The 27,435-nt window shown below is 39.3% G+C and overlaps 2 protein-coding genes across 3 annotated transcripts; both read left to right on the top strand.

The window, feature by feature from the left end:
- Positions 1 to 318: 318 nt before the first annotated feature.
- On the top strand, positions 319 to 4,991 carry LOC143879777 (transcription factor bHLH35-like). 2 transcript variants are annotated; one of them, XM_077382343.1, is made up of 5 exons: positions 319 to 471; positions 993 to 1,155; positions 2,116 to 2,358; positions 4,379 to 4,549; positions 4,646 to 4,723. In XM_077382343.1, the coding sequence occupies exons 1-5, from the start codon at positions 398 to 400 to the stop codon at positions 4,685 to 4,687; spliced, it is 693 nt and encodes a 230-aa protein (XP_077238458.1). In that variant the 5' UTR covers positions 319 to 397; the 3' UTR covers positions 4,688 to 4,723. The 2 variants fall into 2 exon arrangements, with proteins under 2 accessions (XP_077238458.1, XP_077238459.1); XM_077382344.1 differs by lacking the exon at positions 4,646 to 4,723 and adding an exon at positions 4,823 to 4,991 and having other exon boundaries at positions 320 to 471.
- An 11,242-nt stretch (positions 4,992 to 16,233) lies between these two features.
- Positions 16,234 to 23,524, top strand: LOC143879776 (transcription factor bHLH35-like). The gene is made up of 5 exons (XM_077382342.1): positions 16,234 to 16,383; positions 16,912 to 17,074; positions 21,102 to 21,344; positions 22,668 to 22,838; positions 23,121 to 23,524. The coding sequence occupies exons 1-5, from the start codon at positions 16,310 to 16,312 to the stop codon at positions 23,208 to 23,210; spliced, it is 741 nt and encodes a 246-aa protein (XP_077238457.1). The 5' UTR covers positions 16,234 to 16,309; the 3' UTR covers positions 23,211 to 23,524.
- Positions 23,525 to 27,435: the final 3,911 nt, after the last annotated feature.

The following is a 27,435-nucleotide window of genomic DNA, read 5'->3' on the forward strand; positions in this document are numbered from 1 at the left end:
TTTAATTCATGTGAGTGGCTGTGGTAATTTGAGGTTTCAAATTGGCAATACGGTAATTTCGACTTAAAAAGAAGAAACCTGGATTTTTCTCACAAAAGTGGAACGGGTATGACAATAATGGTGTGAAAAGAAGTGGAGGAGAGAGACTTCCTCGTCTTTCAAAACCTACGTCGTTCTATTCGCACTCGCATCGGGTGGAAGGAAGGATAGTGCGGTCTATTCCACTATTGATCCAACGGTCCAGGATCCTTCCTACGAAGCTGCATAGATGAAATATTTTCCACGTGGCTCCTCTTCCCCATTAGAATCTTAATCTCCTTACTCTTTCTCTCCCCCTTATATAAAAGCACCCCCGCTTAGAAATCACACACTCCCCACATCCCTAAAACTGCAAAAAATGGAGAATATCGATGAGGAATACAAATTATATTGGGAAACCAATATGTTTTTGCAGAACGAAGAGCTTGACAGGTATTAAAAAAAATCAGTTCTTCTTCTTCTTCTTCCTTTTCAGTATTGGGTTTCTGAGATCTCAAGGATTACTGATGGGTTTTGTTCTTCTATTTTTGTTTGGGTAATCAAAAGATTTTATTGGATTGCTTGAATTTTTTTGGAAAAGTTTGGAAAGGAAAAATATTTCTAAAATTTATGATAATATCCCTCTAAATTAATCATAATGAGATTATTTCCCTCTAAATCATGGAAAGAAATATATATTTTTCCTTTGAAAACGATTTTCTTCCAATCCAAACAGGGAGTAAGGGAACTGATATTTCCAACCCCCTAGATTCTCAAATAAGAAATTTTAAGATCTCTACCCTTTTTCTAATCATTTTCTTGGTTTTTGTAGCTTTTATTTTGCTATTTTTAGATTTGTTTCTCTTTCTTGTTCCCCTTTTTTGGGAAAATTCTAGACAAATTAGCTGATAATTTGAAATTAGAATGGTAAAGAATCTTAGTTACTTTGGATTTTTTTATATGTGATTGGGCAGTTGGGGATTGGATGAGGCTATTTCTGGGTACTACGATTCGAGTTCTCCTGACGGAGCTGCGTCTTCGGCCACGGCTAAGAACATCGTATCGGAGAGAAATAGAAGGAAGAAGCTCAACGAAAGGCTCTTTGCCCTTAGAGCTGTGGTTCCCAACATCAGTAAGGTATGAGATATATAAAAAAAAGGCAATTATAGGATAATTGGGAAAATAAAAGGCGTTAAAGTCTGCCACGTACCAGGGGTGTAACTCGGGTGGTGTTCAACCGGTAAAAAGGTCGGGTCGGGTTCGGGATGACTTTCCCCCAACCCGGATTAAGTTCAGGTCGGGTTCTGGTTGAGGGTTTGGCAACCTGACCCAAGTGGAACCCGGCATTTTTAAGTTTTTAAGGCTTAAAAACTGAGGTTGGGCCGGGTTGAAGTCGAGTCAGGTCGGGTATGGGTTGGAAAAAAGGGTTCCTCGATGGTTGAACCTCGTCGGTTTGGAAATCGGGGTTGGAAAAATGAGTTCCTCGGGTCGACTCCGACCCGAGTTGCACCCCTAAAAACATACCCTCCTTTAAAGAGGTGCGAATTATCTTATAGGGGGGTATGAACTTATCATCGCCCTTCAAAAATTATAACAAAAGCAAAAGATAAAGCCGCACAGGCTTTAGTTTTTATGGTGGGGCCATCAATGGAAGGGATAGGCCTCACATGACATGTTTGGGGCTGGGAACTGATATATCCACCCACCTTTCTTCTCCGGCCCACCCCTTCGTAGTGTAAAAAGTAGTCATAAATACACTTAAATGGGGGTGGCCTTGGAAAGTAGAGGGGGAGAATAAATCACTTCCTTTTGGTGCCGTTTACATTATATATGGGACCCCGATTCCACCTATGAGCACTACAAAATAGATTCGCATGTAGATTTGTATGCTATCCCAAACACCCATCCTGCTTGTGCTTTTGCCTTTGTTTTTTATACCCTAATTAATGAAGTTTAATTAATGAAGGTTACTAAAAAAAGAAGAAACTAATGATAAATATATTTCCACTCTAGGAACGTGGATTCTATATTAGGTCTTATAGAGCTATCGACTATTATTTAATCAAATAATTAATTGATTAATTGGTATTAAATTAGATGGACAAGGCATCAATCATCAAGGACGCAATTGACTATATCCAAGAACTTCATGAAGAAGAAAGGAAGATCCAAGCTGAGATTCTCGAGCTCGAGACGGGGAAGCAAAAGAAAATACCTTTCTCTGACATTGATCATCCAGTATCGTCGTCGATTTCGCGATTGAAGAAAAAGAAAATGGAGCAGAGCTGTGAGTGTGAAGTTGTTGGCGGGCCACGGACGGGTTCGATCGAGGTCCTAGAAGTAAGTTGCATAATTTCTTAAGAATTTATATCTACACCTCCTTTTTGTTATAATAGCACGCCGCTTTTTTCATTGATTGTTGAGTATCTTGTAAGCCATGGATCCCTTAGTTACTCTCAGGTCGACATTTGTTTCGACGTAAAAATGGACGTAAAATTTGTTTTCTGTTCATTCTTTCGAAGTAAAAATGGACGTAAATTTTGTTTTATGTAACATAAAACAAAATTTACGTCCATTTTTATGTCGAAAGAAACAGAGCCGGAATAACAATGAGAAAAGTGTTCCTAAGAACGCAATATCCGTCTTTTATTAATAAATCCGGTAGGGGTGGATTTGATCTTCAAATTTGAGGTCGGAGGTTCAATCTCAGTTTACCTAGCAAAAAATTCAGGATACGGGTTTGAGTAACCGTAGTTGGCAAAACTCTATGTTAAATTATTTTAAAAAAACGTGTTTTGTACAATTGCTGTTTAATACTCCATTTAGAACATTTTTAAATGATTAAACTGTATTCTTTTATGAAGAAAATGTTTCAAAGGCATTATTTTCCATCCATATTAACAGCAGTTTTTTTTTTTTTTCCGACGAACTTTACAACTTTACTCACTATATTTTAGAATAACAAAATTACTTCTGAGAGGGGTTCTTGATTTTGGCCTTTTACCTACAAGCCATAATATTTTTTGGCATAGGTTATTTTATGATTTTTATATTAAAGTTAGGTCAATGATATTGACATTACCATGTTTTGTTAATGGACCAAACTCATCTTGTGTTGTTTTATTTAATTAGCCTTTACGATACCCCCCGAAGCTCTCATAGACCAATTAAACAGAAATGGCGAGCTAAGTTTGACCCATTATCGAAACATGGTAGTGCCAATAACAGTACCCTAAAGTTAATATTTTATTAAGATTTTGGTTTTACATATACATTGATACACGAGCACACATATATACACATATATCCCTTTTTTTAATCCTTTTATTTAATACCAAAGTGCATTAAAGTTTAAACACATTTACAACATATTTTTTGCGCTTCCATTTATATGACTGTTTTTTTACTAGGTTTTTTTTAACTATGTGCCTGAGAGAGAGAGAGAGAGAGAGAGAGAGAGAGAGAGAGAGAGAGAGAGAGAGAGAGAGAGAGAGAGAGAGAGAGAGAGAGAGAGAGAGAGAGAGAGAGAGAGAGAGAGAGAGAGACCTTTTGTTGAGTTGGGTGTCTCGGATTCAACCCGGGATTCAACCCGGTTGGGGTCTGAAATATTGTGTGCGAACCGGATGCAGCCCTTTAGCCCCGCCTGTTTGAAGTGGTTGATAAGAATAAGTTATGTCATGCTTTATATAAAGGGGTTTTAGGCCTTATTTTCGTATTCTTATCTTTGAGAAGAGAGTTGAGAGCTCAAGAAGGGGAAGTGGGTATTAGGGTTTCTTGTAGGATGGGTTGAGAGATACTGATCTTGTCTTGTAAGCTCTTGTTCTTATAGTGGATTTTCTCGTCACCTCTGTCGTGGACGTAGGCTTTGCCGAACCACTTAAATCTTTGTGTCTTTGTGCATTTGCTAGTGTTTGTTCTTTTGTTTTGCTTTTCCATTGAAATCGTGTATTGGTATTTAGGATTTTTTCACAAACAAAAATTGGTGCACTGGTCGGAATGAAATTTTATTAGAATTTTTTAATTAAAATCTTATTTTAGTTTGTTTCCCATTCTACTTGTAGGAAAATTAGAATAAGATTTGAAATAGGATGGCAATTCCGACTCCTAATTCCACCAAGCCAAACTCAGCTATAACGTAAAGATTGGAAAGCCATTATTGAAACAAGAGCATGCAACTATCAATTCATTTTTAATTGTTCTCTTTTTTTTTTTTTGTAAACTTGCTTAAGTTTGAAATAAGAGTCTAGTTTAAATGTCCAATTCCTCTCAATTATCAAAAAGGAAAAAGAAAAGAAAATGAAGTTAAATAGATACATAATTACATATATTCATTTATAAAATATTTTGAATAAAATTGCAGCTTAGGGTATATGAGGTGGGAGAAAGGCAATCGGTTATTAGCATAACCTGCAGTAAGAAGACGGATACAATGGTCAAGCTATGCGAGATTTTCGAGTCTTTGAAGCTTAAAATTATCACAGCAAACATCACTGCTTTCTCTGGCAGGCTTTTGAAGACCGTTTGTGTGGAGGTAAATTTTCATTATTCTCTATGTTTTCATTTTGAAAAATGATAAGAAGACTGGGTACACGTCCACATGGATCTGATCGGGCCCACTTCTGAGCAGAATGTTTGGATTATTTGTTTGGACCCAATTCTGTGCCTATGAATGATCAAGGTGGAGCCACTTTTTGCCCCCCCCCAGTATGCATTCACCCCCCTTTAATGTGATTTGACGACAAGAAGAGTTAAACATTCACATACTCGTGTAACATTTGCTAACTAGAGTAACTTGTTTGGTCAGGCGGATGAAGTAGAAAAGGCCCAACTAAAGGAGAAGATTGAAACAGCGATAGCAGATTTGGATGTCCCCAGAACCTCTATGAGCTTCTAGTATAAGCAAGGAATCTTATCCAAGTTTTCTCCATGCAGCCCATAAATTTTGGATTACAACAAGGGGAAGGGCCATCTTCTTGAGAAAACTTTTTCTTGCCTCAATTTAGAGGGAAATAATATGATTATGATTAATTCAGAGCGACAACATCGTAATTATTGTAGCTATTTGATCATTTTTCTGTTCTCTTTGTTTTCTTGACATCCTCGATCCGTAACTTGTAAGATCTTCCATTTAATAAATTTCCATCATTTAAAACAATTGAATGTCTTTCTAATTAAAAATTGAATAGGGTTAGCTCAAGTTATGTTTTTCGCATGTGAAAAATAGAAAATGTATGAAATATTGTACCTTTCCAGACTTTTTTGGTAAACTCTTGCAATACAAATAGGGTTAAAGAAATGTAAGGGGCTGCACGAGATGATTTTGGAATATGTTTATAATGACAGAATTAGACCTGGCAAAAGCTACCCGTGCCCGCGGGTCGACCCGACCCACCCGCAAATTTGCGGGCACGGGTATAAGTTTTAGTGACCCGTGAAAATCTAACCCGCGGGTGACCCAACCCGCAAAAACATGGGTCGGGTCGGGTCAACCCACGGGCACCCGCATTTTTTATCTTTTTTTTTAGAATGTCATCATCACTCAGCAGTACTGTTTTTTAGAGGGAACTCTCACTTTATAAAAGTACGGTATGGAAGTACGGTATGGCCCGCACCATAGGATTATCCAAACCGTCCATTAGATGGGCCATATCCTAAATAGGTTATGCCCCAAAATTATTTCCATTGGTTGATTCTAACCCTCCGATCTATAGAGGGTTAGGATCAACCCTCTAACATTCAGATTGGAGGGTTAGGATCATCCTATGGAAATGATTTTTGGAGCATAACCTATTTAGGCTATGGCCCATCTAATGGACGGTTTGGATCATCCTATGGTGTGGGCCATAACTTACTTTTAATAAAGTGAGAGTGCGGTCATAAGAAAACAGAGTGTTGATAACATTTTCTTATGTTTTTTATTTTATAACAATTTGCTACCAAACTTCTCCTCGGGGAACTTCTCGGCATGTGGCGTCGTCGGGGTGCAAATCTGCGCACATGGCAAATGTTGCTACCAAACAAAAAAAACAAAAAAAAGTAATCATGAGAAAAAGTAAAATTGCTAAATTATAAAGTTTAGATGAAAAATTACCGGTTATAAAATTACGAGAAAAATACCAATAAAACATAAGAAGTTATGACAATTACCTGAAAAACAGATGCGGTCAAATCCATATAATTATTACAATCCCATATTTGCGGGTGACCTTCGGGTTGACCCGGCCCACCCGCGGGCCGCGCGGGTCACCTAAATTCTGACCCGCAAAAATGCGGGTCATTTCCTCACCCGACCCGTGGGCCCGCACCCGCATCACTCGCGGGTTGACCCTGCCCGACCCACCCGTTTGCCAGGTCTAGACAGAATCATGAAGATCATATTCCACTTGTCCCTAAAATGAAATGAGATAGTAATAAAAATAAAAATTTGATTATTAAATCTAATAAAAATTCCATTCCAACTAAAATGGAATCAGAATATCACTAGGCGATGGTGAGAAACTTATTTTGGCATTTCCCCCCATTAGTTCCAACCGGAGGTGTCTTCATTCACGAGGTGGCTACTGTCAGATGCAACAAACCATCCTCAAAATGCCTCATGCGATGGACGCCAGCAAATCCCTATTATTAAAGGTGGGATCACTTATTAAATGACAGATCCGCGCACGGTTTAGGCCGCCAGTTGAATGGTAGAAGATTGCAAAACACATGGCAGCATGTATAGTGGAACGCGCGTTTCTTACCCTTTGACTACAGACCCCTAATTTCCTCTTTCCACATGGATTCAACGTGCATCTCTTACCAAACACCACCTGACCACCTATCCAAAGTCTCCTTCTCAAAACCCCACTTTGATTCTCTCTCTCTCTCTCTCACTCAAAACGGTTAAGAAAAAGAAGAGAATGAAAACAAAAGGAGGACATTGACTGCTTTATAGCAGAAGCCGCGCGTGAAGCACAGGACTGTACGTAATTCAAGAGCTTAATATATCGGAGTATCTTAAGGTTTGCATGTGCACCATATGCAACACATATCCACCGTACACACGTGGTGCGTGTAGATTGGTAGGGACCGTTCACATTGTTGACTTGGTTGAAGAAGACAGGAACTAAGGGTGTCAATTTTGGCTCGGCCTCGGAAGCTCGCTCGAATCCTTAACGAGCCGAGCCAAGCCGGCTGGCCAGGCTCGGCTCGGCTCGGCTCGTTAAGGCTCTTGAAGAATTTAATATATATATATATATATATATATATATATATATATATATATATATATATATACACACACACACACACTAAAAGAGTTGTCCAGGGAGTGAAAGGGGGAGGCAAAATATGTCACTTCTTTTTTGGAACCCCATTTGTTACTTGGACCACTCCCCGTAGTGTAAAAAGAGTAGTAAAAAAACACTAGATAGGGATGTCCAGGGAAGATGAGGGGTGTGAAATTAATATAATTCGAGCTCGATAAGGCTCGCGAGCCGCTCACGACCCTGGCCGAGCCTGGTTCGAGCCCGAGCCGAGCCGAGCCTGGCCAAGCTCGGCTCGGCTCGGCTCGTTTACACCCCTAACAGGAACCAAAAAGTTGAATTGTTGAGAGATGATGCCCCTCTTTATTAATGTTTGCCACGTGGCAAACTGGGGTTCGCATCATCGCTGATGCGAACCGCCCTCTGACAGGTTTAGAGGCCCTTGAGACCTCATTTTTCCTCACATTCGCAGTCCCCTTTCTGTTTTTGCTCTGCCTGTTCGGCTGGGTCTATTCGGCTGGGTTTGCTGTGTCGTCGTTGAGTTCGAGGCCTTTCCTGTTCAGTCTGGTAATTTTGTTTCAGTTCGTCTTCTCTTTGCATTTTGTTTTCTTTTAAATGTCCAGTAGTAGTGGCTCTAGGTCAGAGTCGGGTTCCAGATCGTCCTCAGGAGGGTCCTCCTCCCCGAGTGATTCGGGTTCTAGTTCGTCAGAGAGGACTAGGTCTGATCTACATAAACATCCAGGCCCCTTCATGGCCGGCCGGGGGGAGAACATATTTGTGGACCTTGACGAGGAGTATGTAGATATCGGAGACGAGAAAATCCTTGAAAAAAACAGCTGTAGGCATGCCCATCATCATCCGCAAACCAAATTTGATCAGTCAATCTTAATCATATTGGGCATCTCAAAAACTTTCGAGTACCACATACGGTCAATAAAAGAGAGGAGTAAAAAGAGAAGAAGAAAAACAATACCTCCCTTCAAACAACCAAGATCCTTTAATCAAAAGTTAGAATAATTTTATTAGTGTGATTTTGGGCTCTATTATTCCTTTTGAAATTAATTGCATTTTAGGACTTTATATGAGGTGGTTGTGAGTGCCGGTAAAACCCGACTTTGTTTCCGTGTCTATCTCCCCTTGTTATTTTGGGCTCATGTAGTTCTCAATGTGTTGCACGAGCTTGGTTTAAATAAGTCGAGGGGGTTTATCAGTTCATGCTACTAAAACAACAAATAGTAAATATGAACTCTTTATTTTTAGGGTTTTGCCGGGCAATTTCGCTGAAAACCATTTCATGGCTTACATTTTGCAAGGGAGAACAGCCGCCTTTGATGAATTAAATGAATTAGACAAACTCTGATAGAAAGAGAGATCCCGCGGCTGTTCTCTCTGGCAAAAGTGAGTTGTAAAATCGCATTTCGTGAAGTTGCCTAGCAAATCCTTTATCTTTAATATTTTTCTTTATGTATGTAAGATATTTTCTGGCCTTTTCTTTTAGAGGTTTGCTTTTGCTTGCGAGACATATTTATATATATATATATATATATATATATATATATATATATATATATATATATATATATATATATATATATTTTTAATCTGCAATGGTTCCTAACAAATGCCTAAGGGCCCGTTCGGATACATCCCATTTTGTATTTGGATTTGGAATTGAGTTTTGACTACAAATTGAATAGATCCGGCAGCTCACGTAGAGGGAGACAGAGAAGGAAGGAGGTACTTCCTAGTGGAGGGGAGAGGTTGAGGAGCAAAAAGGGTGAAGGAAACTGCCAAATCTGTTGATTTCCAATTTCTTATTTGCACAGCAAATTTAGAAATGTGATTTTTTTCACTGTCAACTTGTCAACTGCTGAAATAGAAATCCAAGAATTTGATCCGATTCAAATTATAGTGCAAAAAGGGCTGCAAATGTGAGAAATCCAAATCAAAATCTTCTCATTATCCAAACGGGCCCTAATAGTAAAGTTAGGGATACTATCTGCGGTTTAGGCCCCAAATGAGCAGTGGGAGATTGCAATACACATGGCCACATGTACATTGGAGCCCGCTTTTCTTACCCTTTCACAGCAAAACCCTAATCTCTCTCTCTCTCTCCATGGATTCAACGTGCATCTCGTACCACTGTACCAGACACCAACTCTCCCAAGACTCATTGTCAAAACGCGACTTTGACCTCTCTCTCTCTCTCTCTCTCTCCCCCCATGGATTCAACGTGAATCTCGTACCAGACTCCAACTCTCCCAAGACTCATTCTCAAAACCTGACTTTGACTAACTGGAACTCATTCTCAAAACCTGATTTAGACTAACTCTCTCTCTCTCTCTCTCTCTCTCTCTCTCTCAAACGTTTAAGAAAAGAATAGAAACAAAAAGAGGAGGCTGACTCCTTCATACCAGTGGATGCGCGTGGAGCACGGGACTTTATGTAATGAAAGAGGTTGACTCCTTTATACCAGTGGATGCGCGTGGAGCACGGGACTTTACGTAATGAAAGAGCTTGGAGTGTCTTAAAGTTTGCGTGTGTTCCATAGAGGTGGTGCATGTAGATTTATCGGGACTGTTTAATGGCTTGGTTGACGAAGACCGGAAGTAAAAAATTGAATTATTAGGAGATATTCAACATACTAAAGAGTCTAAAGTTGTATGAGGATGAAGCTTCTTACTGATGGGTTGCTAGATATATTCATGACTTTGATAAATACAGGCCCAAGAAATCTCTGTTGGGATCAATATAGTAACGCATACATTCTTTTGTGGGTCCCACACAAGCCATACATGTGAAATCAAGACTACCGTTGTACTTCATTAGGCGACTCACTTGGTCTTCGTCCTATACTAAACGAACATCTCGTGGCTACAATAATCCAGCCTTTAAGTTTTTTCTCATTGAAACCTTAATCGAGTATTGACGGATCAAATGCCTTTTATCATTACACCAATGTGTTCTCAATGACATTTGGCCCGACGTATAGGATCCCATATATGTGGCGCAACCGGGCCCATCAAGTATTATTTAAGAACAAGCCTAATAACCAGTCTTTTTAGCATTTCCAGAGAGAGAGAGAGAGAGAGAGAGAGAGAGAGAGAGAGAGAGAGAGCCTGACACCTTCTATCTTATTTATTACCTTTTTTTTTGAAAAGGTATTTATTACCTTAATCTTCGGCTTCCTACTACTCCAGCCGCGTGAGCAGCTTTCACTCCGGGTGCACCACCCGACCTAGCTAGAGTGGACTTGAAAATCATAAAATGAGGGTGGCCACGAAAAGGGGATGGAAATATCTGCTAGCTAGATAAAATTATCGAAAAATAATTATATGGTAATCGAGTGGGGAACCGGTTCGGAACTAGCAAATGTTAAGAACTACTTGTCCTTATGTTCTTTTTCTCTTTGCTTTTTTCTTAAAATGGAAAAAATAGCCTACGCTATGCCATGAGGGTGGGTAGGGATCGATTTGTTCCCTCCACTCACGGTTAGGCAACTGGTTTCATAGCAACACTCATTATTGTTACAACTAAACATTCTTCGCACGATCCTTATGGTTCTTTAAAATGAGGGATTTGCTAGGTAATTTCGGAACTAACTTTTGCATATCAGTACAGCCACCTCTGATGAACAATATGAATAAGACAAAATCTGCAAAAAAGCCAACCCATGTGACTGTTCTCTCGTGCAAAAGTGAGCTTCTAAATGGCTTTCTGCGAAATTGCCTAGCAATTAAATCCCTAATAATAATGGTATTATCATGAAAGACAAGATAGGCGTAGGTGTTAGAAGTCTTTTAATTGTCATATTAACTTGAGTTTTTTTTTTTTTGATCGGTAATTTGGGGTTAGGCAGACCCCCACCAGCTATATAATTAAAAGAAAAAAAAAATTACAATCTAGGATAGATCATTACCGATACATCATCAGAAATAATTTTTGCAAGTTCCTGTGGAACCCATTCAAGAGAAATTGAGTCTCCTTTACAGATACAGTTGGGTTTGGATAAGAAGTCAGCTGCTCTATTGCCTTCACGCCAAATGTGGGTCAGCTTCCAGCTCTCAAAAGATATGAGCATGGATCTAATTGATTCGAGCGTTGGGATTTTCCGCCATGGGCACGGCCAAAGCAGCTTTATGGCCATAACAGTGATGAGCGAAGCAGATTCTATCCACAGCCTCTTAACTTGGTGCTTCACGGCTAATTTGATGTCATGATGGATGGCTTCAATTTCTAATTCTTGGATTGGGTGAGGATTGCAGTTAACAGAGAAGAGAAAAAGGATTGTACCCTTGTGGTCTCGGAGAAGGCCTCCAATCGAGGCGGTATCACTAGCCAGGGAGGCGTCCGGATTCAACTTGATCTCATAGGCAGCAGGAGGTTTCCAATGCCAGAATTTTGGTTCGGTGGCTTTGTTGAACAGGGGAAGATTAAAGGAGTTGGAAATTCTTTGATTTTCTTCAGAGTCTTCATCTTCCAGCTTGAGGACCAAAATACGAGACCTCGTTGCACTGATAATTCTACTTAAAAGGAACCTTTTATGGGTTTTTTTTTTTTGAAATAGTCTCGAATTTCTTTCCGGCCGGAGCAAGTAGATTGAAGCAGTGAGAAGAGTTCGAACAAGGAACACGCAGAATTATTAAAGAGCACGTGAACCTTATGGTTTCAAAAGCAGGGTACAAAATTATAGCGTACGGCTCTGCAATAACGCGGAGGATAACGCTCATAGGCCCCACTCACGTGACAGCTCTCGTGGTCTCACTGGTGACGTGATTTGATTTATATCTAAGTGCTTCCGCAAGAAACACGCGGAATTATTAAAGAGCACGTGAACCTTATGGTTTCAAAAGCAGGGTACAAAATTATAGCGTACGCCTTTGCAATAACGCGGAGGAAAACGCTCATAGGCCCCACTCACGTGACAGCTCTCGTGGTCTCACCAGTGACGCCAGCGTTCATACGTGCGTCAGCATTGCTGTTGCTATCCACGTCTTTAAAATGAAAGCAGAAAGCAGACATATCGACCCCACACTCCACCCGGAAGGCCGGAACGATTCCTATAACTTCAGAATATGACGGAAATACCCCTGTTGATACTTGATACAGAGCTTTTCTCACTTACTCCCCAGTCTTCAAAATTTTCCTAAAATGATGAAACCCATTTGAGCAAGGTATGTGGTATTTTTTTCCTTGAACTATACCTTATAGCAAATCATTTGGAGAATTAAAATCACTGGCTATTTAAAATAATAATAATAATAACAAGAGAGATTATGTGCCCGCCTTTTAACGTGAATGTGGCGGACTTTTAACGCTTTTCGACATCAAATCACGTTAAAAGTGAGGCGCATAATCCTCGGGGGGGGGGGGGGGGGGGGGCGAAAAAATCATCTCCCTAATAACAATAACAATAACAATAACAATATCAGTATGAGCTCACCAAAGATTCCAAAAGCGTATCTACATGATAGTGGAAGAAGGCTTTCTTTAGGCGAGGGAAAACTTGTAAATAGTGGTTTCCAAACCAGCCAGCAACCTTAGCTTATAGTTGTGGGGCTAGGGGCTGTTGGAAAGCCTCCAAAACTGGTACAGAGAGTTAAGAGACTTTCATGGGTCACTGTTTTAATAAGGAGAGACCACTTGGTTGCAGTGAGCCACGAAATGGTTTTATGGGAGATTGCTTAGTAAATCCCTAATTATAATAAGAGGAAGTCTAAACTGAAGGGTCCCTTCAGAAAATCAGATGAAAGGACACTCCCATCAATGGGGCGCCCTTCCTCTAATAATAATAATAATAATAATGAGTCAACCCCCATCTCTCTCTCCCCCCTCTCCCTCTCTCTCTCTCTCTAGGCACTGCCCTATATGGAGGTCGATTTAAGATATATATAGGGGTCGATTTATCACCGCCCTAATAATATTAATAATAATAATAATAATAATAACAATAATAATAATAATAGGTTATTGATTTTGGCACCACATGCTACAATTCTTGCACTAGCTTGTCTTGTTTTTTTATTATTTAAACAACTGTAAATTAAAAAAGAAAGGCAAGCTGAGTTCATCTAAATATATATCAAAACATGATAGTGCCAATATCAGTAACCAGGAAATAATGAGGGAGACTAAACAAAAGGGTGGCCTTGAAAAGAGCAGCCACAAGAGTGCCCATCATAAACAATCCCAGATCCACAAACCTAATTTGATCAGACGATCTTAATCATCAAAATTTGATTGGACGATCTTAATCATATTGGGCATCTCGAGGACTTTCGAGCACCATGTATGGCCAATAAAAGAGAGGGGAAAAGAAGAAGAAGAAAAGCTATACCACCCTTCAAACACCAAGATCCTTGAATCAAAAGTTACAATAATTTGATTAGTGTAATTTTGTGCTCTATTCCTCCGTTGATGGCGTGAGCGTTTGGTTGAAGGTCATGATCTAATATATGTTTTCAAATTGTCTAGTATTACCCTTCAAACAACCAAGATCCTTTAATCAAAAGTTAGAATAATTTGATTGGTGTGATTTTGGGCTTTATTCCCCCGTTGATGGCGCGCGCTTTAGGCGGAAGGTCAAGATCCAATATATGTTTTCACATTATCACATTGTAAAGTATTCCTTTTGAAATTAATTAATCACATTTTAGGACTTTATCCGATGGTTAAGGCTGCCGGTAAAACATGATTTTGTTGCCGTGTCTACATCCCCTTGTTTTTGTTGGTCCATGCAGTTCTCATGTGTTGCACGACCTTGTTTTTGTTGGTCCATGCAGTTCTCATGTGTTGCACGAGCTAGCTAGGTCAAAATAATTAGAGGGGTTTTATGCTATTAAAATGCGTAATGAATATGACCTCCTTATTTTTAGGGTTTTGCAAGGCAATTTTGCGGAAAGCCATTTCACGGCTTACTTTTGAAAGGGAGAACAGCCACCTTCGATGAATTAAATGAATGAGACAAAATATTCTACAACGTGAGAATGCGTGGCTGTTCTCTCATGCAAAAGTGAGTTGTAAAATTGCATTTTGGAAAGTTGCCTAGCAAATCCCTTATTTTTAATATTTTACTTGTATATATGTGAGATGTTTTCTGGCTTTTTTTAGAGGCTTGCTTGTAAGACATATTTTATATATTTTTTAATCTGCAAATGGAGCAAACACCTGTTAAGAGTGCCAAAAATAAAACAACCACTTATCATATAAAACAAAATGATCAATAAATAGAGACAGGGAACAAAATAAGACAATATGAATTCAACAACATGACGGGCAACAGAGACAATTAATAATAATAATCTAAAGAAACATCAATTCAAGATAATAGAAAACATTAGCAAAAGAAACATGCACAGATGATTCAATTCTTTAATAGAAAACTCAGGATCAGGCCGGGTCAGGGTACCTGTGGCATTAACCCAGAACCCGACCCGACCTGAGTCAGGGTCTAAAAAAATGAACCCTGACCCGCCCTCAGAGTTGGAAAATCCAGCCTTGACCCAGTTCGGGCTCAGGGCGGGTCAGGGTTGACAAGGCCAAACTTGCACCCCTAGTTCGTCCTTCATATGATCAATTATAATGTCATAGGAAAATGAGCTCGTGACATTGGTATTTATGAAAGAGAATTGATATTTCCACTCCTTTTGTTTGTCTTTTCGTAATAATAGTAGCAATATAATAATGATACATGCACCCCATATTTTAACCAGTTTTTATAGGATGTAAGGCCTTACAACTATCGTTGGAGGTACCTTGATATTTTATCCAACAACAGCTCACTTTCACTTTTTACATGGTGTAAGGCCTTACACTGTATAGTTTCTCGACCAACCTTGGCCATGCACCTACTTTTATCGTCTGCTACTTTGTCAGTCATAACTCATAAATCACTAAAAAGGAAGTGGCGGAGAAAATAAATGGGAGGATTTCTCATTAATATATTTCCGTATCCTTTTTGTTTTAAGTCATTCTCAGGTATGACAAACAGAAGGGGTGGAAATGTCACTTCCAATACCTGAAAGTACTAAATAATTTCATATCTTCTCCTCCATAAAAAGTAGGGTGCAACTCAGGACTGGACCCAACCCAAGCCTTGGGCTGAGGATGGTGAACCCTAACCCTACCCATCTCCAAACCAGGTCGGGATGGGTTTAATTGGGTTGAGTTGGGTCGGCTCCCACCCAGTCCGATAACTAGGCGGGCTCCACTTAGGACCGTAGCATACCACTACGCTTCTACATCCGCCGTCCTCGGCGGCCCACTCTGTGACGGCTTTCACTCTGGCCTTTTTTTCTAGGTAGCCTTTTTCACAGGTCCCCCCTTCTTTGACTCGAACACGGGACGTGATGGCTGCTATGATATCAAATGTTAGGTACTTTACCGATACACCAAAAGCTCTAGAGCTGATGGAACATGTTAGGCAAGGCCCTTTAAACATGTCCCATACTAGGCTGGGTCCCATCCAGTCCCATATCTAGGCTGACCGCCACTTAGGACCGTAACACCCAACCCAACCTGAGCCAAAATCGGGTTCAACCTGTCGGCTCCGGTTGAGCCCGACCACAGTTGCACCCCTGATAAAAAAAACAAAGCTTTGCTAGGCAATTTTTATTAAACCCATTTACCGGCTCACTTTTGCAATCGACAACAGTTACAGAGGCTCAATTTTTAACAGATTTGTCTTATTCATTTAATTCATGTGAGTGGCTGTGGTAATTTGGGGTCTCAAATTGGCAATATGGTAATTTCGACTTAAAAAGAAGAAACCTGGATTTTTCTCACAAAAGTGGAACGGGTATCACAATAATGGTGTGAAAAGAAGTGGAGGAGAGAGACTTCCTCGTCTTTCAAAACCTACCTCGGTCTATTCCGCTATTGATCCAACGGTCCAGGATCCTTCCTACGAAGCTGCATAGATGAAATATTTTCCACGTGGCTCCTCTTCCCCATTAGAATCTTAATCTCCTTACTCTTTCTCTCCCCCTTATATAAAAGCACCCCCGCTTAGAAATCACACACTCACCACATCCCTAAAACTGCAAAAAATGGAGAATATCGATGAGGAATACAAATTATATTGGGAAACCAATATGTTTTTGCAGAACGAAGAGCTTGACAGGTATTAAAAAAAAATCAGTTCTTCTTCTTCTTCTTCTTCTTCTTTTTCAGTATTGGGTTTCTGAGATCTCAAGGATTACTGATGGGTTTTGTTCTTCTATTTTTGTTTGGGTAATCAAAAGATTTTATTGGATTGCTTGAATTTTTTTGGAAAAGTTTGGAAAGGAAAAATATTTCTAAAATTTATGATAATATCCCTCTAAATTAATCATAATGAGATTATTTCCCTCTAAATCATGGAAAGAAATATATATTTTTCCTTTGAAAACGATTTTCTTCCAATCCAAACAGGGAGTAAGGGAACTGATATTTCCAACCCCCTAGATTCTCAAATAAGAAATTTTAAGATCTCTACCCTTTTTCTAATCATTTTCTTGGTTTTTGTAGCTTTTATTTTGTTATTTTTAGATTTGTTTCTCTTTCTTGTTCCCCTTTTTTGGGAAAATTCTAGGCAAATTAGCTGATAATTTGAAATTAGAATGGTAAAGAATCTTAGTTACTTTGGATTTTTTTTTATGTGATTGGGCAGTTGGGGATTGGATGAGGCTATTTCTGGGTACTACGATTCGAGTTCTCCTGACGGAGCTGCGTCTTCGGCCACGGCTAAAAACATCGTATCAGAGAGAAATAGAAGGAAGAAGCTCAACGACAGGCTCTTTGCCCTTAGAGCTGTGGTTCCCAACATCAGTAAGGTATGAGATATTCATAAAGGGCAATGATAAATTCGCACCCCCTGTAAGATAATTCGCACCCCTATGGCCCTATAACGTAAATTGGGTTAAAAAGCGTTAAACTCGGCCACATACCCTCCTCCTTACAAAGGGTGCGAATTATCCTATAAGGGGTGCGACTTTATCATCGCTCTTCAAAAATTAGAACAAAAGCAAAAGAAAAAGGAGTGGCTCCTTTAGATTTTATGGTGGGCCCATCAATGGAAGGAATAGGGTAGTGATATATTCGCCCCTTTTCTTCTCCCGCCCACCCCTTGGTAGTGGAAAAAGAGTAGTCATAAACAAGGTTTTTAATTTCGGTTTCGGGGTAATTTCTGTTCTCACCCAAAACTGAAATTGTAGCAAAATCCCAAAATTTTGGCCGAAATTTCGGCCCAAATTCTGTAAAGAAATAAAAAATAATATTTGGGCGATTTCGGTTTCGGAACGTTCAGCAAATCCAGAGCTTACACATAATATGTTCAATAAATTCTAAGAATAAATTCAGTCATTTGATATGAAGCTCTTGTAAGAAATTCTTCATGAGTCAGCAGCTTGCCTGAAAATTTTCAGAATATTCTCATCAAGACATAATGCATATGAGACATGACCAGACAAAGTATAGTACAAAACCTCACTTTTAATTCTAACAAGAGTAAAAATTCTACTTCAAAAAGTCAATCTCCTGAGTTAAAACTAAATATAACTCTTTTTTTGAATATTATTAAGAAATAATGACCACTCAGGAACATGGACTGATTTACAAAACATAACATAAATTTTTTTTTTATCAAATTAACTACGCTCAACTGTTCTTATTTCCAGTGTTGTTGATTGTTCTTGTTGATGGTTGCTTTTCGTTTTGCATTTGCTTCATCAGCCTTATCTACACTCCGTAAAGAAAAACAACATTAAAGAAGAAATAAAGAAACAGAAGAAGAAAAATAACAGAGATTGAACACAAAAACAACAACTCGACTTCTAAGGCACGACATCTATATGCAAAAAACCATCACACCATCTATGCTAGATGCTTAATAAAAATCTAAATTAGACATGTTATTTATAGAAAACAATAACCAATCATATTCAAGCTCAACTCAAAATGCTGAATTGCTGATACTAAAAGGAAGAAAATTCCCACCCTCACTACTTCAGCATCTCTGTAGATTAACCACCTTGTTTGGATTGCAGGAATTTTCAGGAAGAGTTAAGAAAGCAATTTTTTTTTCCAGAATTTCCTGCTTTTCCATTGTATAGACAAATATGAAAAATAATAATTTGAACCAGCACAGTTTAATGTCTGATGATATGCCTCTAAATAAGCCACATCTTATCATTTACTTCTAAATCATGTAAAAGAACAGAAAGGTTTTTCATGCAATCTAAACAGGGCCTCAGCATAAAGTTGAGAAATGTTCTTGGAGAAATAGTAAACAACTATAGAGTTAACACAAGAGTCTATGCAGATCACCCATAAAAAACCACAAGAGTCGATATAAATAGAAGATTGAAGTGAAACCCAAAACTAAATCTGATCTTGCATAACAATAGTGATGACCTAAATAACAGAAATACACAAAGGCATATCAGAAACACTTGAAAGAAAACCTATCGGCATGATATAATTAGTCCAAATACCAAAAAAAAAAAAAAAAAAACGTTTGAAATGCGTAAATTAATTTGTGACATATTAAGTCCACATATCAACCAAAAACAAATTTGTCTAAAAATTGAAATAAAAATCCCCAGCCAAAATCCAAGAAAAAGGCAGGCTTGGAGAAATTCCTGTCCTCTTATTTAAAAGTTTTTGAAACCAACAGTAAAAAGAAACTGTCATAGGTAGACTTTAAAAGAAAATAAAAAATTCACCTCATTCTTGTTAATTCCTCCACCTCTTTGTCACTGCAACCATGAGTCCAGCCAGATAATGCCGACATGTCCATTTCATATCGGAGATGAAGCACATAGAACTAAAATTTACTTGGCACCACAGCTTCTGATTCTCTGTAGGTAGACCATTATTGGCAAGACGAGCATCAGTTTTATTCAATTGCAAAATTTTGTGCCTTTGTATCAAAGGAAGAATCTGTTAAAAAATAATAGAATCGTCAGCCATTTTATCATGTATGGGTGAAAGTACCAAGAAAAGGAAAAATGTTGATGCTAGAATGTAAGGAAACGTAGACTAACCTGATGTAGATAGTAAGAAATGTTGGATCAACTAATGGGCGGCATAGAATAGAGCATCCCTTTTGTTGCTCTCTTCTTTAGCCTTGGTGGCAGTTTTTTCAGTGATGTTTTCATGCAACATTTGTCTTATTCTCTGTGAAACTTGATAGAACCAACTACTTATTATGGCATAGTCAACTTCTCCCTATCCTTAAGACCTAAGACCTCTTGAAATACGTTGATGGTAGTCTCTCGGCCCCTAGTCCGTTTATCACGCAACCACGTTGATGGTAGTCTCTCGGCCCCTAGTCCGTTTATCACGCAACCTGGCGATGATAATGATGTCCTCACCATCCCAAACCCAGACTATGCCACATGGGTTCGCATTGATCAAATGCTCCTCAGTTGGCTCAATGCCACTTTGTCAGACACCGTACTCGCTCAAGTTGTCGGTCTCCCTACTGCTTGTGATGAATCCCTCTCTCTTGAATCCACCTTCTCCTCTCTCTCCAATGCAAGGATCATGAGCCTTCGTTATCAACTTCAGTCTGCTCGCAAAGGATCCTCCACTATCACCGAATATCTCCAACAGTTGAAGGCAATTGCCGATGCTCTTGCTCTTATCCGTCAACCTGTAACGGATACTGATTTAATCCTTTACGCTCTTAACGGTCTTGGATCGGACTATGAATCCTTCACAACTGCTATCTCCATAAGAACTCACACTGGAAGAAATATGCAAATGGCAGAAATGTCCTGGGCAGTGGGACAAAATTAGACTTTAGGGCTGTAGGACACAAATGGAAATAAAGACAGAGGGTGGAAGAAAATAACCCATCATTTTGCTTTATAGATAGCTTGTGTTGACGTTTTCCCAAATACCCATCCTAATTTTGACTAGTGTATTTACCACAGGAAAATATTTGTCGTTTTATCAAATGATAGGGTCGGGTCGGGTTGAGTTGCACCCCTTATTTAGAAACATATATACCCTCGTTTAAAGAGGTGCGAATTATCTTATAGGGGATATGAATTTATCATCGGGAAATGTTATCAGCACTACTGTATTTTGATGAGGGCACTCTCACTTTATTAAAAGTGCGGTATGGCCCTCACCATAGGATGATCCAAACCGTCCATTAGATTGGCTCAGCCTAAATTAGGATGTGCCTCAAAAATCATTTTCATAGGTTGATCTTAACCCTCTGATCTGAATGTTAGAGGGTTGATCCTAACCCTGTAAAGATCGGAGCGTTAGGATTATCCTATGGAAATAATTTTCTGAGGACAGCCTATTTAGGCTGTGGCCCATCTAATGGACGGTTTGGATCATCTTATGGTGCATGCCATACCGTACTTTTAGTAAAGTGAGGAGTGCCCTCATCAAAATACAGTAGTGCTAATAACATTTCCCTTATCATCGCCCTTCAAAAATTAAAACAAAAGCAAAAGAAAAAGCCGCACAGGCTTTAGTTTTGATGGTGGGGCCATCAATGGAAGGGATAGGCCTCACATGACATGATTTGGGGCTGGGAACTGATATATCAGTCCCCCTTTCTTCTCCGGCCCACCCCTTCGTAGTGTAAAAAGTAGTCATAAATACACTTAAAATGGGGGTGGCCATGGAAAGTAGAGGGGGAGAATAAATCACTTCCTTTTGGTGCCGGTTACGTTCTATATGGGACCCCGATTCCACCTATGAGCACTACAAAATAGATTTGTATGGTATCCCTAGGTGAGGTTATGAAGAGTAAGACACGCTTGTGTTAACGTGTGTTATAGAGCTATAGACTATTATTTAATCAAATAATTAATTGATTAATTGGTATTAAATTAGATGGACAAGGCATCAATAATCAAGGACGCAATTGACTATATCCAAGAACTTCAGGAAGAAGAAAGGAAGATCCAAGCCGAGATCCTCGAGCTAGAGACGGGGAAGCAAAAGAAAATACCTTTCTCTGACATTGATCATCCAGTATCGTCGTCGATTTCGCGATTGAAGAAAAAGAAAATGGAGCAGAGCTGTGAGTGTGAAGTTGTTGGCGGGCCACGGACTGGTTCGATCGAGGTCCTAGAAGTAAGTTGCATAATTTCTTAAGAATTTACATCTACACCCCCATTTTGTTATAATACCACCCCCCTGTTTTCATTGATTGTTGAGTATCCCTAGTTACTCTAAGGCTCCGTTTGTTTCGACTTAAAAATGGACGTAAAATTTGTTTTCTGTTCATTCTTTCATCGTAAAAATGGGCGTAAATTTTGTTTTATGTAACAAAATTTACGTGGTATAAAAGGGATTTGCTGGGGTCCATCGCAAAAGGCATTTTCGTGGTTTTGTCTGCATTCACGAGGTGGACAAAACCGCGAAATGCGTTTTGCGATGGACGCTAGCTATTCCCTTGTTAAAATACCACGCTGCATTTTTCATTGGCTGTCGAGTATCTTGTAAGCCATGGATCCCATTCCCAAGTTACTCTGAATACCAATGAGAAAACTGTTACTGAGAATGCAACATCCGTCTTTTATAATTCTTATAATAAAGTTAGACCACTGATACTGACATTACCATGTTTTGTTAATGGACCAACCTCATCCTGTGTTAATGGACCATGGTATTGGTTTTTATTTTAACCAATACCATATTAAACCTGAATTTTCCTCTCCTGTTTTTCCGCCTTATCACATTTTTCCTAGGCTGGAGAGAGAGAGAGAGAGAGAGAGAGAGAGAGAGAGAGAGAGAGAGAGAGAGAGAGAGAGAGAGAGAGAGAGAGAGAGAGAGAGCTTTTGTTGAGTTGGGTGTCTCGAATTCAACCCGGTTGGGGTCTGAAATATTGTGTGCGACCCGGATGCTATTTTGGCCCAACCCGTTTTAAGTGTTTTTGGCCTTATAAGAATAAGTTATGCCCCACTTTATATAAAGGGGCTTTAGGGTTTATTTTCGTATTCTTGTCTTTGAGAAGAGGGTTCTTGTGGGTTTGCCGAACCATGTAAATCTTTGCGTCTTTGTGCGTTTGCTTGTGTTTGTTCTTTTTGTTTTGCTCTGCCGTTGAAATCGCTTATCACTATTTGGTGTTTTCTCACAACACCTTTAAAAGCAAAAATTGGTGCACTAGTCGGAAATTAGAATAAGATTCGAAATAGGATGCCAATTCCGACTCCTAATTCCACCAATCCAAACTCAGCTATAACGTAAAAGTTGGAATGCCATTATTGAAACAAGAGTGTGCAACTATCAATTTATTTTTAATGGTTCTCTTTTTTTGTAAACTTCGTTAATTTTGAAATAAGAATCTAGTTTAAATTTCCAATTCCTTTGAATTATCAAAAAGAAAAAAGAAAAGAAAATGAAGTTGAATAAATACATAAATTCATTTCTAAAATATTTTGAATAAAATTGCAGCTTAGGGTATATGAGGTGGGAGAAAGGCAATCGGTTATTAGCATCACATGCAGTAAGAAGACGGATACAATGGTAAAGCTATGCGAAGTTTTCGAGTCTTTGAAGCTTAAAATTATCACAGCAAACATCACTGCTTTCTCTGGGAGGCTTATGAAGACCATTTGTGTGGAGGTAAATTTCCATTATTCTCTACTTTTTCATTTTGAAAAAATGCTAAGAAGACTGGGTACACCGTTCACGTGCTACATTGATCTGATCGAGCCCAATTCTGGGCAGAATGTTTTGATTATTCGTTTGGACCCAATTCTGTGCCTATGGATGATCAAGGTGGAACCACTGTTACCCTGTTGATTTTGGATTTTGAGTTGAAAACTAATTTTGGACTCAAAATTGATTATGACCGGTTCATTTTAAATTCTCAAAATTGCTAACTAGAGTAACTTGTTTGGCCAGGCGGATGAAGTAGAAAATGCCCAACTGAAGGAGAAGATTGAAATTGCCATAGCAGATTTGGATGTCCCCAAAACCTCAATGAGCTTCTAGTACAAGGGAAGGAATCCTATCCAAGTTTTCTCTATGCAGCCCATAAATTTTGGATTACAACAAGAGGAAGGGCCATCTTATTTGTATTGGTGTCTGTTACCAAAGTCATGTATTCCATTTTATATTTTCCATTTATTTTGCTACTAATGAGACCAACCGTGCATTGCACGGGTTTGGAAGCAAAAATAAAATCGAAAACAATTAGTAATGAGTGTGATTTGTTGCTGTTAACTGTTTCAGTTCACTGTATTTCATTATTGTTTGGTACCTGAATGTTGTGAACTTAAAATTTGAGTTGAATTTTGGTTGCATTAGCAGTTTATTTTTGTTACGGTCTTGAGTGGGGGCCCGCCTAGGTATGGCACTGGGTGGAACCTAGCCTGGTATGGGACATGGGCCTTGCCTAACTTGTTCCATCAGCTCTAGAGCTTTTGGTTCATTGATAAGGCACCTACCAATTGGTGTCGGAGTAGCCGCCACATCCCATGTTCGAGTCACAGAAGGGGCAACCTACTACCTGGTAAAAAAACAAAGCCAGAGTGAAAGTTGCCACAGAGTGTAAGCCATCACAAAGTGGGCCGCCGTGGACTTTGGGTGCGGAAGCGTGGTTGTATGTTATGGTCCTGAGTGGGGGCCTGCCTAGGGATGGGAATGGATGGGACCCATCATGGTATGTGACAGGTTTAAAGGGCCTTGCCTAACGCGTTCCATCATCTTTGAAGCTTTGGGCATATTGGTAAGGTACCTTGGGATGGGAATGGATGTGCTTGCCAAGTGCATGGCTATTGTATATCTCATTGGAAGACATTTAAGTCACATCCATCTTTAACCTACATATCTTGTTGGATGAGAGCACATTGTGTTGCCTCACAACATACCTTATTATTGGAGGAAAGAAAAATATTAATGCAATTTACATTGGCAATGAAAGAGGGAATTGAAAGTCGACAGAAAAAGGAATAAACTATAGAACACAATAACCCACGTATTTGAAGAGAAAATTTTGCATCCAACATTATGTGCAGGATCAAATAGACCATAAAACATCCCAAGGCTTTTATTATACATGCAAAATCATAGAAAGGCTCACATCAATGACCAAAATAAACCCGAATTCCTAAAATTTAAGATACCCAGATTTCAGTCTTTAATGATTTTATAGGACAATATTTTGGAACATGCATCTACTTTTAATGCAACATGCATCTACATTTTCTAAAGGGATTTGCTAAGCTCCATTGCAAAAGGCTTTTCGTGCGTCAGACCAGCCACCTCGTCAATGGAGACAAAAGCTGTTGTCTTCATTAACGAGGTGGCTGGTATGATGTGCGACAGACCAACCGAGAAGACCATTTTGCGATGGACGCTAGCAATTCGCTTTTCTAAATTATCCAAAAAGGCATGAGTTCGGCATTTCAGATTTTTCTCCGGGTTCTTTGAAAAACTACATCTCTTGGATTTTGTGAAGGTTTCCGATTGCTTCCACAAAGTCCTAAATAGCATATAAGAGAGAGAGAGAGAGAGAGAGAGAGAGAGAGAGAGAGAGAGAGAGAGCCGTTTAAGGAATACTTGCAAAAAAGGCATAAAAAATTATAGCACAAGTTGGAAATCTTGAATTACTATGAATTGTGTGAAGAGAAAAAGGTTGCCTTTAAAAGGGCTTTGACATTCGGCGCAATTCGGAATTCCCACCGATTTTCTTTTTACCCACGTCGGATCGATGCTGGATGGGGGACAGTCCACGTTAGCATGAACAGTAAAACCCCATCCTGCTATATTATAATAGAATTTTCGAGCAATAATAAAATTGTTATGTTTTATCAATAATACTAAATCTACTCATTGACATCTCATTGTCGCCAGATGAATGGTCATATGTCTATGTCAACAATCAAAATTGTCTGGGGAAACCTCTTTTTGTTGGAGGGTTAACATATTCTCTTTGGAACAGTCCATAGTCCATACCATTGTAATTGAAAATATCTGGAATTTCTTGGCAACATGTTGTATTGTTATAATTTTATTTAATGACTATATATATATATATATATATATATATATATAGTTGGAGCTCTGAAAATTAATATCGCTGATGACCACATTTTATATTAGGCATATATTAGCGAGTATTAATTATCATACAGTGTTGTCCATCACCACCCACTTAATTAGCCCTAGCCTCATGACACTTTGTTGTCCATCACCACCCCCTTAGTCGTAGCCTCATAGCACTTCCTTCGTCCTAGTCTATATCCTCATCTTGCCCACGTTTCTAGTACACGAGGTTCTATATCTATCTATCTTGAGAAAAAAAAAACTTAGGGACCTCCTACTAACATTGCAACGCAGGAGTCTGATGCCGCTGCCTTGATTGCATCTATCATTGGTGTCATTGTCACTCTTGTGCCAAATCCATGACTGCTGCAACCAATACACCGAATTTCATTAAAGAGACTAAATAACATTTCCTATGTACTTACGTATAGTATGTACTTCAACCAACATTATTGTTCATCTGTATGTACTTTGAACAACGTTCCAAAAGTGAGCCTCATTATCTTTCCCCGGGATCATTGCTTTAGTTGTATCGAGGGCTAAAGTTCTCCCTGACTTTTTTTTTTACTCACCATCATACATTAGAAGACATTGAAAGGAGATCTGTGGAAGTAGAGAAGGCGAAGAGATAGTTGCTCCTAGGTGGACCCCTCCTGCACAAGCGTGGTTGAAATTTAATTTTGATGGTTCTAGCTTGGGAAACCCAGGGCCCTCAGGTATCAGAGGTGTCCTTAGAGACGAGAGAAGTATCACAAAGTGGGCCATCTCAGGTCTGATAGGAACCACATATTCAAATGAAGCGAAAGTGAAGGCTATTCTCTAGGGCATTAGACTGATATCAAAAAGAGAATTAGATAATCTCATAGTGGAAGATGATTCCCTAATGTCATTAGATGGTTGGAAGACTGATCTCCTCATCCTTGGAGATTTTCCGAGTTCCTTGATGAGATCTTGGATCGGGTCAAGGGTCATGTAGTTCGCTACAATCATGTCAGGAGATCAGCGAATTGTGAGGCAGATAACCTTGCTCAAACAGGAGTGGCTAGAGCTGATTTACAGTTTTTTTTTTCTCTCCCCCTTTGAGAATTCTTGTATATGTTCTTTTGGTATTTGGTTCATGTGCTCCTATGCCCTATGATTGTCTTAGTCTTAGGCATTTTTTTCTCTTCAATAAAGATCCTCCATTTTGAGGAAAAAAAAAAACAACGTTTCGGACATTAGAAATAAGAGAGTTAAAATTATGGGAAGTGTTATGTTAGGTCTAAAATCGGTAACAGGTTATGGTAGGGCCGGAAGGGCTGATTTGACAAGCCACGGCTAGAGGGCTGGTGGAGTCCTACGCTGCACAAGGGCACAGACAAGAAGACAAAGGGTCAGAAGACCGACACGGAGTGGTGCTCCGGACGGACGCTTCGACACTCAAGTCAGTATGAGCAGGAGTGCAGAGCAATGTCAGAGCAAAACACTAAGGGTCTTAGATTTTTTCAGAACCCTCACCTTAGCATAAATGAAGGCTATTTATAGTGATTCGGAGCCACCTGTCCTTCCACCTGTCCAAGACAGGTGGTAGCCCCTGTATGGACCAGATCTCATACCTAAGAGGTGCAGGTGGAACCTAGGAGGCGTTGGTGGAAGTCCCTGATTGGTCCAGGCAGCATACCTAGCAGAGGACAGGTGTTGGCTTTGCAGTGGCCCCTGTGAGGGCCACGTGTCAACAGCCGGTTGGTCGTATATTTTGGACCCCATCATGTTATATCCCCCACTTTTTCTTTACTTGGGACAGCCACCTATGGTGTATATATGGCTGTAGAGGGGCTGATTGCCACGTACACTGGAGTTGGCTGTCCGATGTAAAGAAAAGGGGCGAATTTATGACTCCCTAAATTATCAGCATCATGAACAATTCTAGTTCTTGATCTACGCAATAATATTAGATCCCAACTACATAAAGAGAGCTGCTAGGATAATGAGAATATATATGTCTTCGTTTAAAAAAGAAGAAGAAAGACCATATACATGGACTATGCAAAAGAATACAAGAAAGAGTACCCAATACAAGAAAGAGTACCCATATTCGTTTAGACCAAATTTTGCTTTCAGTGGCAGTGAAATGAATGAAGTACCCCTATTTTATAAGTAAGTTTTCAAAATAATAGTCAGTGATCTCTGG

This window comes from Tasmannia lanceolata, unplaced genomic scaffold (assembly GCF_043159265.1).
Source record: "Tasmannia lanceolata isolate RefF3 unplaced genomic scaffold, GAP_Taslan_0.1 ptg000006l, whole genome shotgun sequence".
Taxonomy (NCBI): domain Eukaryota; kingdom Viridiplantae; phylum Streptophyta; class Magnoliopsida; order Canellales; family Winteraceae; genus Tasmannia; species Tasmannia lanceolata.

Coding starts and splice junctions, on each gene's coding strand:
- LOC143879777 (XM_077382344.1), top strand. CDS start 398: ATGGAGAATATCGATGAGGAATACAAATTATATTGGGAAACCAATATG. Junction 1,156..2,115: donor TGGTTCCCAACATCAGTAAG/GTATGAGATATA, acceptor GTATTAAATTAG/ATGGACAAGGCATCAATCAT. Junction 4,550..4,822: donor TGAAGACCGTTTGTGTGGAG/GTAAATTTTCAT, acceptor TTGTTTGGTCAG/GCGGATGAAGTAGAAAAGGC.
- LOC143879776 (XM_077382342.1), top strand. CDS start 16,310: ATGGAGAATATCGATGAGGAATACAAATTATATTGGGAAACCAATATG. Junction 16,384..16,911: donor CAGAACGAAGAGCTTGACAG/GTATTAAAAAAA, acceptor GTGATTGGGCAG/TTGGGGATTGGATGAGGCTA. Junction 21,345..22,667: donor GTTCGATCGAGGTCCTAGAA/GTAAGTTGCATA, acceptor ATAAAATTGCAG/CTTAGGGTATATGAGGTGGG.